This window comes from Gadus chalcogrammus, chromosome 22 (genome assembly GCF_026213295.1).
Source record: "Gadus chalcogrammus isolate NIFS_2021 chromosome 22, NIFS_Gcha_1.0, whole genome shotgun sequence".
Taxonomy (NCBI): domain Eukaryota; kingdom Metazoa; phylum Chordata; class Actinopteri; order Gadiformes; family Gadidae; genus Gadus; species Gadus chalcogrammus.
In genome coordinates, this window is record NC_079433.1 from 14,306,469 (window position 1) to 14,321,122 (window position 14,654).

General features: G+C 51.1%; 1 protein-coding gene across 1 annotated transcript; it reads right to left on the bottom strand.

Annotated features, from left to right (window-relative positions):
* Positions 1–996: 996 nt before the first annotated feature.
* Positions 997–14,639, bottom strand: nup153 (nucleoporin 153). The gene is made up of 22 exons (XM_056582177.1): positions 14,331–14,639; positions 11,713–11,926; positions 11,267–11,545; positions 11,025–11,164; positions 10,789–10,917; positions 10,126–10,242; positions 9,927–9,971; positions 9,383–9,436; positions 8,595–8,735; positions 8,419–8,471; positions 8,133–8,271; positions 7,715–7,870; positions 7,514–7,612; positions 7,336–7,423; positions 7,079–7,216; positions 6,304–6,963; positions 5,853–6,047; positions 4,805–5,719; positions 4,382–4,672; positions 3,903–4,175; positions 3,471–3,639; positions 997–3,121 (listed from the first exon to the last, which is right to left on the bottom strand). Exons 1-22 carry the CDS (start codon positions 14,457–14,459, stop codon positions 3,034–3,036), a joined length of 4,512 nt encoding a protein of 1,503 aa, XP_056438152.1. The 5' UTR covers positions 14,460–14,639; the 3' UTR covers positions 997–3,033.
* Positions 14,640–14,654: the final 15 nt, after the last annotated feature.

Sequence of the window (14,654 nt, forward strand, 5' to 3'; positions counted from 1 at the left end):
TATCGAGAACATGATCGAAACTAGTATCTATCAGCATTGATTACAGATAAGTCCAGTTTTTATTAAGTTATGAGTTAGTTGAAATGTTACACATTGAGATATTATGAATACACAATGTCAAATAACAATGTTTTAAAATAGGAAACTAAGAATTTCCATTAGCCTACTTTATCGATCAATCTTCTAATCTCGTGTTTCCTGTCCTCTCTCTCTACAGGTATCTGCCTCACCTGTCAGAGGAGGGATTTTCCTGGGCATCGCTCCAGGCAGCGTGGGGTCCAGTGAGCTCTCCACCACCACCCCGCTGTCTGCCGTCACCTTGGAGACCGCCGAGTCCCCGCGAGACCCAAGCCTCCCCGTCTCATCCTGGCAGAAAATAATAGGCAGTGCATATAGAAATAAGATATATAAACGTATAAATACTTTTTGATACCAAATTATAAGCCTATCTTCTGTTTCATAAAATAATCCTAAAATGTCATGTTTAACCCAAACATATATTTATACAAATTCATAATCCAAATATTTTCTGATATTTTCGATATAACGTCGCCTTTCTTTAAGCTTACATTGAACTTATGCTAAAGTTAGACTAACTTACTTAAACCTCTACGTGAGCCATTTTAAAACCAGCCTACCTCTTTCGTCAACTCATCACAGTCTATTGGTACAACCGCCGTCGATGTCGAGGTTCCACATCCCATGTTGACTTGTTTAATGAACAAAGGGTATTTATGATGCCTAATAAAAGACTTTCAAGGGAATCCGATGAAAAGGACGCGTGCGAAGCGGACGCATTCCTTCGGAGAGAGAGAGAGAACAAGGCACATGTCGCCAGGGACTCCTGGGCGTTACTAAGGCCCGTTGCTACAATAAATCTGACCCGGTGACAGAGGTGACCGAGGAGAGAGCCGCGCGTGTCAAGGCCAGTACAGCGAAACCACCCCCCGCGTAGTCATTCATTGAGATGGGCTTTGTTGCATAAAATGAGGTCGTTCGATTGTGCTGTAATCCACGGCGCTATGACAGCCCTGGCACACTACATTCCGAGACAACTGTATAATGCATGAGGATGGACAATAATCGGGCCTTTTAGGTTGAGATTAGGCAATGGCTGTTCCTTTCTCAAGCTGGTACGAGCAGGTTACTGCCATCATACTCAAGCAGCTTCACCTAAAATAGTAGCTACTTTATCCCATTATTTACTTAATATCGTCGCAAAAGTCCCTTTAACCTATTGCCAATTTTATTCTGGGTTGTATTACACACAGTTGTATGAACGGCTATTCCAACACCTGGTATAATTTGTCAAAGAGAATAATTCAGTCAGCTGTTCACTTTTTTTATAGTTTATTGATAGTAATTACCCATGGTTTTTATATCATCACTCGACCAGTAATAATCATGGCTTTAAAATTAAATTGACTTCCTTATCATCCAAAGTCACCCTCGTCCATTTAAACAAGCAATAGAAAAATATATACTTAATACTTTATACAATACTGGTTTTGGTCCAAACAAAAGTGGATCAGAAAAGCCAATATACCTTTATTCATCAAAGGCTTCCCAATTTGCATTTATGTTCCTTTTAAATGGATTCGGGCAACTTTGAATATAGGGATTTACATAATAAATTCTAAAGACAAAAAATGCAGAATGCAGAGTTGGTAACACACAGAAATTCAACTTCACAGATAAAAAAAAAAAAAAAACTATTTACAGGTTTTTTATAATAATATTCGAAGGCCAATTAAGAGATTAAGAGGAAGAGGCAGAGAGGTAATAGGAGAGTTTAACTTGTCAGCAGGAGAGGGAGAGAATGGGAGGGTGGGAGAAGCACAGAGAGCAGGGGTGAAGCCAGCCAGGTGGAGAAAGAATTAGAACGGATTGTGGAACCACTCGTTTATACAGAAGTTCTGAGAGAAGCGGACGTCTAAAAGGCTTCTACCCCTTCGCCCACCCTCTGCCTCTCCGTTCTATAAGTCTGCCTCTTAGGGCTCGTTTTAAACACATTCATTTGCTATCTCACCTATGACAACAGGCCACCCCCCCGCGGCACACTCCAGAGGATTCGGTTCATATGCGCAAACACACAAACACACACACACACAGTCAAAACACTGACACGCAAGGAGCGCACTAGAGAAACATAATCTGCATGTACAAAAAAAAAAACATCATACACACCTCAAGTCTGTACATGAGGCGAGGAGATAGGGGGGGGTAACAAGCACGCTTCATCTGTCACACGGAAACACTCTTATCTCTGTACATACAGCACACACACACACACACACACGGCATCATCACCATGGCAACGTCCCATAGCTGCACCCGTCGCGGCGTCTCAATAAACGGAGAGCGCTCGCTAGATGGCGGCGTGCGCAGCGGTTGCCACCGGCGACCAGCCAAACAGCTCTCGCTACCTCTACGCGTATTGCAGCTCAATAACCTGATCACCCATAGCTGAACTCGACGACAGGGCGCCGTGTACATTCGCAACTCTTTAGATTTGCAGTTTTTGCCTTTGTAATTTTATTTCCAAAAAACGAGACAAAAAAAAGAGGAAAAAAAAGTCATGCCTAAAGTCTAGCAGACAGACAGAAAATAGAGAGATGACAGTCTTGGGTTTGTTTGTTTCAAATGCCAAGCAAAGGTTTCTTTACTCGATCGCGTATCGGGAGTCGTCTCTGTTGTCATCATGTTGTCGATCCTGATCACAGGTCTTAATCCATATCGTTTAAGAGGGTCACCTTCACCAACCAGGCCACCTGGTCTACTCTGAGGTGAAGCCCCTAGTCCAGCCCTGCGATGACCGTCTAGCCCTTAGGGAGGAGACGCCTCCCGTCCAGGGGTGTTCCCTCACATGCCACGCCCTGGAGCAGGGGAGGGGAGGGGGAGGGGGGGGCTGGTGGAGAGCGTCCAGGACATCGGTCAGCCTTTCAGGTTGGATTCTAAAGGTCAAAGGTCAAGTCTAATTCGAGTCCAGGTTGCGGGAAGCGAGGGCGAGGAGGAGGTGGGGCAGGTGGGGGTTCACTTCCTGCGCCGTACCGCCGTCTTGATCTTGCGCCCGGCGATGGGCGCCTGGCCAGCGGGGGTCGCTGTGAAGGTCTTGGCCGACCTGGAGAGAGTCATGACATCATCGTCAACAAAGGCTAAAGGCAATCCCAGGTAGAGCAGGAAAGGAACATCACAAGTAGCAATAACTATACCAGAACAGCTAAAGCATGAACTCTGCAGCTTCCCTTAACAATCAGTAGCAGGACAACGGGCGCTATAGTACTATCATCTTTGTCTCGTTTCAGTGATCTGTAATCTGTAAGTGCACGAGCCACGCAGTGGGAACACTTTACAGTTAAATGTGTCATCATGCTCCTCAGCACAGGTTCTTTACGACGGCTTCATCCAGGGCTGACGCAGACGAGCTCCGAGGGGCTCCGGCTCGGCCTTTAGCAGAGCCTCATATTTACCCGATGTTGAACGCGGGCGGCTGGGCGAAGGTGAACCCTGCTTGAGCCGTCTGCTGGGGGGCCGCGGAGGGGGCGGCGGAAAGGGCCGGGGGGGCGCCGCCTCCGAAGGCAAACACCCCCGTGTTGTTGGCGGGGGCTCCGAACGGAGTGGCGCCGCCAAACTGGAACCCTGATTGGATGGAGAGACGCTTGGCTTGATTCAGGGTCGTCTGATTTGAGCAATCCACTGCATTATGTCCATTAAGACCGCAGACATATGGATATGATGTTCCTTTCAAATGTTTAAGTGCTACCGCCATAATTGACTGGCACATGCCGTGGTTTCTAAAGGGTCAAGTATTTCCTGCTCTTAACTCTCCCAGGACCTCAATGGTCTCAAGTACAGCCACGTCAAGATCATGGACACTCAGTCTAAGAAGGTGCGTCACCAACCTGGCTGGGTCGGGTTGGGCACCGCTCCGAACACCGGCGTGGAGTTGGCCTGCTGGCCGAAGACCGGGGCCGCGTTGGGCTTGGCCCCGAAGGCCGGGGTCTTGGCAGCGGGGCCCGAGAAGGGCGAAGGGGCTGGAGAGCCGAAAGTGGAGCCGAAGGCGGGGGCGGCCTGCGCGGCTCCGAAAGCCCCTGTGGAGGGCGGAGCCTGGCCCGCCCCGAACCCTGAGGTCGGGGCCGAGCTGAAGACAAACGGAGAGGACGTGGAGGAGGGGGCTGGGGGAGCGGAGGGAGGAGAGGAACATTGACATTGAGTTTCATGTATGTTGACACACCACATGAAGGATGCTTGACACCGATGAGTCCACTGCGCGAAAGCAAAAAAGGAGCACTAACAAACGTTGTTCGTACGTACTGGGACCAATCATCCAAACGACCCATCAATGAAACGACAGTAAACAAAAAGGAGTGGAGAGGCTGACCTGCAGATAGACCGTGAGCCGGCACCACCTCGCCGAACGAGAAGCCGGGGGGGTTGGCGGCGGGAGGCGCTGCGCTGGCGGAGGCCCCGAAGAGGAAGGGCTGGGCTGTGGCCGGGCCGGGCGCCGCCGCCGGGGCCAAGGACCCCTTGCCAAACATGAAGCTGCTGGGCGCCGGGCTAGCGGCGGCGGCCGGTGCCTGGGCAGGGCCGCTGCCGAAGAGACTGGGGGCCGGGGCCGAGGAGCTGACGGGGGTCGGGTTGAAGGAGAACGGCTTGGGAGCGGCGGAGGGATCTGGTGGAGAGAGAGGAACCGAGGGGGTCAAGACCACGGAAGGACCTAGAACACTAGTTCATAACCCAGTGTAAATCTCCCAATCGACCCCGTTAAAACACGACACACGCTCTGAATCTAACCAACACACACCTGCAGCGCTCTGTCCAAAGCTGAAGCCCGTCTTGGGGACCTCGGCGGCCGCCACCTCTCCCTTGTCGGCCGGCTTGCCGAAGGGGTACGGGGGCGGGGGCGCCTGCTCCTTGGCGGCGGCGAGGGGCGTGTTGAAGGAGAAGCCCCCCATCTCGGCTGGCGGGGACATCATGGTGGCGTCGCTTCCTTTACTGGCCGCGCCGAACATGAAGCCGGCCGGCTCCTTCTCCTCGGGCTTCCCGAAGCTGAACGCGGCGGGAGCAGCCGCCTCCTTCTCTGTGGAGACGGCGGCGCCGAAGCTGGGCGTGGGCGAGGAGGAGGCGGCGCTCGTGAGCGGCCCGCCCAGCCTCCCGAAGACGGAGGTCTTCAGCGAGGCGCCGTCAGTGGATGACGTGTTCTCTGTGGCGGTCGTGGGGAGGGTGAAAGTCACGGAGGGGGCGGACGCGGCGGCGGTCGCCGCCGTCGTCGTCGTCTCGTCGGGTTTTGAGAGTCCGAAGGAGAACCCGACGTTGGGGGTCGTGGCCTCGGCGCTGGACGCCCCGGCCCCGAATAGCGTCCCGCTGCTGTCTCCGAACTTGAAGCCGGGCCCTCCAGAGCTGGACTCGGGCTGCTTGCTGTCCGTGGCGGTCGAGTCAGTGACGGCGGCGGTGCCAAACTTAAAGCCCTCCGTGGCGCTGCCGAATTTGAACCCCAACGAGGCGCTAGTGTCTTTCGAAGGGGTCTCCGACGTAGAGGTTCCGAACTTAAAACCTCCGGTGGACGACGAGGAGGCGGAGTCGGAGAGGGCGGCCCCAAACTTGAAGCCCGCGTTGTCAGCGGGGAGGGAGTCCGACGCCGCCGACGTACCGAACTTGAAACCCCCGGAGCCCGAGGTGCCGAACGCAGCTCCCGACGAGCCGAACGAAGAACTGAAACCTGCAGGGGGAAGAAAACAAACACAAAAAACATAAAGCCGTCATCCGTTATATAGAAACTCTGGAAAATAACCAGGGGGGGGGGGAGGAGGACAACATTCGTGGTTCCACAAGGGCGGGTTCTCCATCCTTACCTTTGGGTTCCACCACGGCCCCCGGCTTGGCCGTCTGGCAGGCGACACACGTCAGGTCTGCCCCCTTGTTCTGAACGCAGCACACATCACAGTCCCAGGCCCCCTCGGGCTTCTTGAACATGTCCCCGAAGCCCAGCGCTGGAGCACTGGTGCTGGCCGGGGCGGAGGCCGACGCTGGGGGGGCAGCTGACGCTCCTTGGTGGGGGGGAAAGAGGGTTAATTACCCGACGGGGAGAGAGGTTACGTTAATGATGAGCATTCTGAGCCCAAGCTGAAGCATTAGCTTCCAATGACAAAATTAACACTACTGTTATTATAAAAGTAATGGTCCCTAACAGACTCATAACACACTCACTACTGGATAACAGCGTCTGCTTATTGTCAATGAATTTTTTTTTTGTAATTCTAAATTAATTCCAATTCAAATGTCAGTTTGTAAACGAGAGCATACCAGGCTTGGAGGTCATGCAGGCCACACACTTTGTGTCCTGCGCCTTGTTGTCCACCATGCACGTGTCACACTGCCACGTGCCCTCCGGCTTCTTGAACATGTCCCCAAAAGAGGGGAGGGCCGTCGGGGGCGGCGCGGCGGGGGAGGCCTCGGGCGCCACGGGAGCGAAGGCCGACGGCAGCGTCAGCGAGGCCTTGACCCCCGTGCCCGGCTTGGCCGTGTCGCACGCCACGCACTTCACCGCCTCCGCCTTGTTCTGGACCAGACACGTGTCGCAGTCCCACATGCCCGCGGGCCGGGCGAACATCGCGCCGAAGCCCACCGCGGCCTTGGGGGCGGTCTTGTTGTTCTCGGTGGCGGTAGAGTTTAATGGTTTGAAGCAGGACGAGGAGGAGAAAGAGGAGGAGGACGAGGACGAGGTGGTGGTGGTGGTGGTGGAGGTGGATTTGGGCAGTTGTGTTCCACAAGCAACACACTTGGCGTCAGACTGTTTGTTCTGCACCATGCAGACGTCACAGCTCCAGGAGCCCGGCGCGGGCTGGAACATGTTGCCGAAGCCAGCGGAGGAGGAGGAGAGGGCGGGGGAGGGGGAGACCGTGGAGCTCGACAGAGGAGCGCTGTTGGCACTGGGGGAAGTCGAGGTGACGGGAGAGGCGAAGCCTGGACCAAAAACAGAGTACGGGTCGTCAGTGATTAGGACACCAGAGCCCAAAGTCAAACATCTTGTCTTGTTATTTATATCAGCAATAAAACAACAAAAACAAGTGTATCTCACCAGGTGATTTGAGGAGGTCCAGAACGCTGCCCTGCTTCAGGGTCTTGGCTGGTTTGAAGGGTCCGTCAAAGTCCTCTGTGTTCTTATTGTATAAATTAACTCCCCCAGTGGGCCTTCTCATTGTGGGAGAAGGGAAATCTGCACAAAAAAAAAAGAACAGCACCAGCTTCAATTAAGCATTCATCCTATAGGCCACCTCATACACGTGGCATGAAATCCCCCCCCCCCCCACTGTCTCTGACGGGACAGACACCTACCTGCTGCCTCCGCGGGTATGTGTGCGAGCTTTCCATTTGACATGGACGAACCCATTTTTGCTACAGGTGCACTGAAGGTAAATCCAGCCTAAAACAAGAGGATTAGCGTTAAAACACATTCTCACTGGACCGTTGTGATCGACCTTGGTTCAAATAAGCCCGTCCAGTCCATACGTACAGAGGGGGAGAAGGAGGGGGGGCTAGCAGCGGTCGCCTTGACGATGGGAGAGGCGAAGGTGAACGGTAGACAGGGGGGGGTTGAAGACGCAGCGGGTTCCTAAGAAGAAAACCCAGAGAAATAAGAACCAGTGACGGGAAACCGATCATCCACCTCGAGAAAGGGCTTCCGCTGGTACACCCCTGGGCCGTAGGGTCCTACCTTTTCTGCTACAGTTTCCTTGGCTGGGGACGGGGTCGCGACGCTAGCCCGGGGCTTTGCGGTGGTGGTGAGGGGCAGGGTGGAGAAGCTGAAGGTGGGCAGGCTGAAGGCGCTGATCGGGAGGGAGATGGCTGGCAGGTCGGGCACCTCGGCCACCTGGAGGGGGAGAGCACAGGCAGGGCCACCACGGTGAGCGACCAGGCCACACAGAACACACACACACGGTCTGACCGCTACCGATGAATCCCTCCAAACTATTCTTTCTAGTTTGACTTTTTCTGTCGTTCCATGTTGTGATATCTATGATATCACAACATGTGCTCCACTCCAGGAGATGTTTGTTTAACACAAAGGAAAGCTAGACGAAAAACTAGAAAAGAGTGCGACAAAACTAAGGGGTAGAGTGTGGGGTCCCCACCTCGTCGTCGTCAGGGCGTTTGGAGGAGGGCCGGGTGGTGGTCCTCTCCCTCTTCATCTTGCCCCCGCCCCCGGCCGCTGTGACGCTTGCTGCAGGGGTGCTGGACAGAGGGTAGTCTGGTCTGCTACAGTTGGTTGTGCTGTGTGGAGGACGAGCAGTCAAACTCGGTCACACAGGTTTAGGCGTACAATACATAAACCACACACACTTAAGAGACCCTTTTACCCTCCAAAACCACGGGAAGGACCAGGTAGTGATGGGACTACTTGATAGGAAGGAGCCGTACCTTTGAGAAGGACCCGGGCTTGCATCAGGCAAGTGTGATGATTGTATGGTGGGCTGGAAGGGGCATGAACAGACACAGGGGAGTTAGCACACAAGGCTTATAAAAAAGGTCCCACGGAGCGAGGTGAAAGGTACATGTGGAGGACTATAAACGGACGCCGGGGAGGCGGTACTGACCGTGTCTCTGGAGGTCCTGTCCAGGAACCGGCCCGAGCCTCCGGGGGTGAGAGAGGGCCTGAAGGAAACGGAGCGGTTCCCTGATACCGCGGCGGCTGTCGGGACAAACATCTTCTGCACTGGGGGGAGGGAGGGCTCCAGCTGAGGGGACAACAGACACATGTCAAGGCCACGGAGCAGAATCCCCGCGTCAACAGACAAAACACAGTCGAGGATGGCCTCTTCAATAGGCTATGGAGTAGGGGGCCATCTGTGGTGAAGCTCGTCCAGAGCCATGCATCGACCATGATGGATGTGTTGGGGACTCTGCTCCTCTTGTTTTTATGATTGACTGCGGAGGTCAATGGCCGTTTGTTTGGGTCTGGAGATGCAGCTGTCACAGCTGGCGCTTTCCAGCAGTTTTAAGGACTGCAGGCCGCGCCAATCCAGAGCTGGCACTAATCATCAACAATGGCCTGCCCCACACCACTTACACACCAACCAAGACACACTACAACACAGTCCATGTGTGCGCGTGTTTGTGTGTTATAAACAGGCGCACATGCACACCAAACAGCTGTGCCTTGCTAAAAGGAATCTTGTCGAGTAAAGCGTTAAGTAGGCCAGCAGGCAGTGGGACAGTGTGCTGCCTCCTTAAGCCAAATCCCAACCGCCAAGTCATCTGTTGAGCTGTAGAGCTCCTGTAATAGTATACACACCCTCCGATAGCCTCATGTGTTGGGACGAGTATGAAAACAAAAACAAATGACCAAACCACCCATCAAGGCGCTGGGAGCAGATTAACTTACCCGTTTCTTTTTGGCCTGGAAGTGTGAGTAGTCTAGATTTGTACCGTCCATTGACTGCATAGAGCGGGGCAAAACAGATTGCAGTTTAAATTAGCAACTCAGTTCAACATAATTCAAATTCTCTATTGACAGACATTAATTCCCCACTGTTCTTCAATCTCTCCCATATTGATGTTAGAAATACTAATGCCATGACTGAAAACACTATAGAAAAAAAACAGCCATGCTAACTAGGGGTGCAAATGTACTCAAGTCAAAAAGTACACGTCAAGCATACGAGTTCCAGTGTATCTTGCGGTGTATACGTGCCCAGGAGACGCGACTACCAGGCAGAGCTGTGTGGAAACAGCACTCCTATCTATAGAGCCATCATTTGGTCAATATTTCTACACAATAGGCAAATTAAGTCCCCTTCGCTAAAAAATGTGCCTAACCATAACGCAAGTATGTCTCACGTATGAAATTCTCCCCAATGGATAGAACATTAGAAGCGTTTTCAAGTGTGTGGAGGTGTATTGTGTGGTACTGCGTTCCTCGTGCTTACCGCTGACATTGGGGAAGAGGCTGCAGAGGGGATTCTCTTTGCGTCCTGTTTGGGAAACAACACAGAAATTACAGATAACAGCCTTCTAGATTAATGTTTAACATGCCTTCAAAGAAATAGGGATCATCAGCCATCTCTTTCTGAACATAACTGGGTCCATGTCCTGAGCGTTAGTGTGCGTGGTGGGGGGGGGACTCACGGCCAGAGGACTGGACATGCGCTCCAGGGACTGCAGGATGCGCCGGGCCGTGCCGCTCGTCACCCCGCAGGGCGCCGCTCCGGCGGGCCGGGCCTTGATCTGCCTCCTCACCGGCGCCTGGGGGTCAAGCACTTGGGAGTCAGTCTCCCGCTTTTGCATAACGCCGGTGGTGAGCTTCACCCCGGTTGCCTCTGATGACACACTCAAGCTGAATTCGGATGGCAACGCGTGACCACTCCTCTAGGACACCGTCACCGGTGCGCTGCGTCGTTTCACCCTGATGCGTGGCGAAGGGGTTGAATGAACTGCTGAAGCCACTGGGCCTCGTATTTCGCTTTCTTTTTTGTAACTGATGGAAGTATATTTTCTTTCCCTACGAGAGTTTTGTACTTTGTTAATGCATAATAATAAAAAAAAAAAAAGCATAAAAAAAATATATTATTTATTTTATATATTGGTAGTCAACGCGGGCCCTATTGTTGTTAAGGCGGCTGCCTTAACCATACAGTGCTGGGGGAAACACTGGGCTACAGGTGTACGGGAATATCTTGGACCTGCCCTCTCATTGCCTCATAATAGATAGACGTCCAGGAACCTTCACCATACCACCCTGCTGTTCTGCACTACTGTCTGAGTTCAGCATAAGGGAGGTGGATGCCTGACCTGATAAGGTGTGCTGGGGCGCGTGCGCAGGCTTCTGGCTGCAGCGGCCCCTCCGTAGGTGGTCTTCCCCGGGTAGAAGGGAGAGTCCCCCAGCTGGCTCGAGTTGAGCACTGTGCTGTTCAACGTGGACTAAGGAGCAGAAAGCACCACGGTCAAGTCGAGCAGAATGAATGGAAGCAAACTGGTGGTGAGACCAGTTCGAGATCCACAACGTGAACGTCGGCATAGAAACTCACGTTGGAGGAAGTGCCAAACAGAGAAAGGTTAAAGGCGGGCTTCTTGAGACTGGACTGGGAGGCAGGGAGCCCGGAGTGTGTCCTGTCCGACTCTGGGGACCAGAGGCGAGGCCCCGACACCATTTTGGAGGCGGGTACATCTAGAAAAAAAAATAGGAAAAATAATTAGAAACCGTAAACTAGTTCACTCAAGGGGCCGGGTTAGTCTTGTGTACCTTTAGATCGAGTACCAAACCACAGACCTTTTTCGGAGGCTCGGGAGGAGAAGCCGCTAGTGGTGGAGATGTTATCATCTTCGTGCTGGGAGAGGTTGTCCTTGATCTCCTTCACCAGGGAGAAGCCCGTGGTGAAGGGCCCGGGGGCTAGGGAGGTGGAGGGCGGAGGGAAGAGGCTGCTGGGGGGCCCTAGGAGGGGGGAGGAGGCCTCCGGCAGGGGAAAGTGGAGGGGGTGGGAACGATTCAACGGGGGCCGTGACAGGACATTGTCCTGCAAGTTCAGCGAGGCCCTGCTGGTCGAAGGCTCTGCCGGTCGGAAATAGGAAGCACAAGAGCGAGAGTGTGGGATTAGGTGGTGGCCAAAAGCTTTATTACCACATGGGACAAACGGATGCCCAGAATAACAGCAGGTACACAGAAATCACCCAGTGTCCCGAATCAGGTATACCTAAGGGGCTGGCCGCATCCCTCACCTGTGTGACTGGTGCTGGGCTCTGGGGAGTCCCAGCCGTCGTGGGGTGGTGGGCCCTCCTCATTGCCGTTGGGTGGGAGGGTCTGGCTGTCCTCCTCCAAACCCTGTAGGGCGCCCCCCTCCTCGGCAGGTTCCTCGCCCTTAAAGTACTTCTGTAGCCAGGACGGAACGATGCTCTTCACCGTGTTGGTCACTCGATTGATGAGGCCTGGCTGCTGCAGAGAGAGGGAGGAACCAGCCAGGGGGAGAGAACAGTCATGGGTCGGCTTATATCAATCAGTCGGAGCAGCCATTATTGTCAATAATAATAAAAAATGTATCAATAACCAGAAGAATAATGCCAAACCACCGATTTTTTTGATAATGCTTGTCTTTTGACACTTTATATCTCATAGCGTAAATACTAGCAGTACTCTTGGTAATAAAAACACTGCAGTTATTTTACCATTCTTCTCTAAAGTAGAACAAGTTTATTGACCATAAATATATATTAAATTCTGCATAGTCAGTAGTGCATTATAAAGCTTGGTGAATTAAAGTTAGAGTGTCGTAGATGATATATAGTGTATATATGGAAGATGACTATACAGCTGTCAATTAAACTGAAAATGTAGTCAGTAGCTCTTTAGAAGAGTACAAGAGGGCACCCTCAGGATATGGATTATTGTATTCTACATTCATAAAGTTGCAGCATGGGAGAAAAGAAGTGGAGTTGATAGCCTGCACGACTCTTTGTATACATGCCGTCAAACTAGAGGGAGCTTTGCTCTCCTGATAGAAGACATGGGTGCCCCTTGCTGTGATGCTTATCAGTTAAGCACACTAAGGCGATCGACTGCACTACAACATGTCTGCACCCTGCTACCCTGAAACTAATCTACGCCGACAAACCATCAACATTCTGACCGATACACTTTTATAGAACCACACAGCTTAAACTGTACATGTTTAGTTCAATTATATAAACGTTGGCTCCTGTGTGTACAAGGCTTACAGAGAGGGGCAGTTCTTTGGTGGACTGTTTCATAGGGAACACAGGGGCCGGTGCAGAGAGCCTATGCTTGTGTCATTGTTCTCACAGGAAGCGGCCCCAGGTTGGGCTGAGAGGAGGTTTAATCTGGTTGCACTCTGTGGACTGTTACTAAAGCATGCAAGTACTCTGAAGGAGCACAACACCCTTGCAGACCCAGTGAGCTGAGGCTTCCAACTCAAAGAGTTGCCCCACTCTATTCGATAAAACCCGACCTAAATGCACCATGGCTTCAGGTTTAATTTGACCAAATGTAAACACCCTGTCAAACCTTACACAGGGAATGCTGTTTGGACAAAGGGATACACTGAAGACTTATTGCCTTTCAAAACAGTAAAGTAATATCACCAACCTCTGAATACTACGCCCACCGAACAGTTAATAATTTCAAAAACCACATACGCAAGCAAAACAAGTCATTTCATCCAACTTTCATCCATTTTACCTTGAAGTGGCTTCTCAAAAATTAAACAGTGTTAAAATAGTGTCTTAAATACACGTTATTAACCATGGATACACGATACAGTTTTGTTTCGTTGCTCGCGTTCATTTTTTATTGCAAACCAAGTCCAGTACAAATGCAAACTCCCACCGTTTTGAAGCACGTCTACAAGAACAATTATGACATACGTCAACATAACCCATCAATGCGTTTCATTACGATGATCAATAAGGACACGTAAGAACTGAGGTTAATCTTCAAAATTAGGCGCTCTAGGTTTTCTAGGCGCCTTGGTTTTCATTCTTAAAAGCAAATATACCGTTCTACCCAAATTCACATGTCTATGTCGCATGTTAAATGCTCAGTGACAATACACCCATTTGCAAATCCCTTAATCATTTTTTCAGGAGCAGTTATATGCCACAATGTTCACTGGATTGTTTCATAGTATATACCAATCTCTGCAATCCCCCTGAAAAGCGAATGCGTAAACCATGTGGGTCTCAAATTAGTCAATGCTTCCTACGCAATACAGCTGGCAGAGATTTTGGCAATGCTTTCTCTGCATATTTCCTTACGTAACTTATTCTCATAGATAAAACACGAATGTAGATAGTTATGAACAACGCCTAGCGTGTGTCCGAACGTCAGGTGTATATATCTGAATATTGTGCGATGGATACATCTCAGACAACAATGCGCTTCTAGCTACGGCTAACCTAGCTAGCGGTAACACCGGCTCAGTTGAATCCTACTTCCATGGCATTTCCCAAGTTAGCTGACAGCTAGCTGCTCCGTAGGAATACTGTAGTCACTGGGCTAAATTGTGCATACGCCATCTGAATTTCATGTTCTAACGAAAATAATTGTTCCAAAAAATTAGTCCCATCATGTTTTTCACATGTCAAGACAATCACGATCGTTACTTCTCTTGGGTAATTTGTCGGCTAAAAACTAGCATCTACTTTGCTAATGATAGCTAGCATTTCCCTGACATGCTAGCAGCGCGTGGAGGCCATGAGCGCTATCGGTAGGCCACAAAATAGATCTAACAAAACAATAAACAAAGATAGGAAGTAAATGGCATTATTGTTACGGCGATCCAATCAATGCAATCATTTAAAAAAATCACTTTCATCCATTTTACCTGTTTGCTCTTGGCGTAAGGTTTGGAGGCAATATGATATCTTCTGCTTCTAATTTTCCCTCCACCCGTGGCCGCCATGGCTTGTTCGTTTGAGTGTCTATCGGTCTCTCGGCGCCGGATAGCTGTCATCCACTACAGCGAGCCTTTAGGAGCAGGAACCATGGGAAATGGAGTAGCTAGCTACACATGCAAAGAAACGTCTCATGACGCTAGATAGAGGTTGAAAAATAATCATTGGCACCGCCAAAAATCTTAAATCGGTCCCCGATTCTTTCAGGCTGGAGTTTTATATTTCACTAGTTTCGTGATAGAAGTATGACAAAC

Excerpts from the sequence above, each read along its gene's own strand:
- nup153 (XM_056582177.1), bottom strand. The coding sequence starts at position 14,459 with ATGACAGCTATCCGGCGCCGAGAGACCGATAGACACTCAAACGAACAA. Across the intron at positions 8,272-8,418 it reads AGCCCGGGTCCTTCTCAAAG|CACAACCAACTGTAGCAGAC; the intron begins GTACGGCTCCTT and ends TCCTCCACACAG. Across the intron at positions 7,217-7,335 it reads CATACCCGCGGAGGCAGCAG|ATTTCCCTTCTCCCACAATG; the intron begins GTAGGTGTCTGT and ends TTTTTTGTGCAG.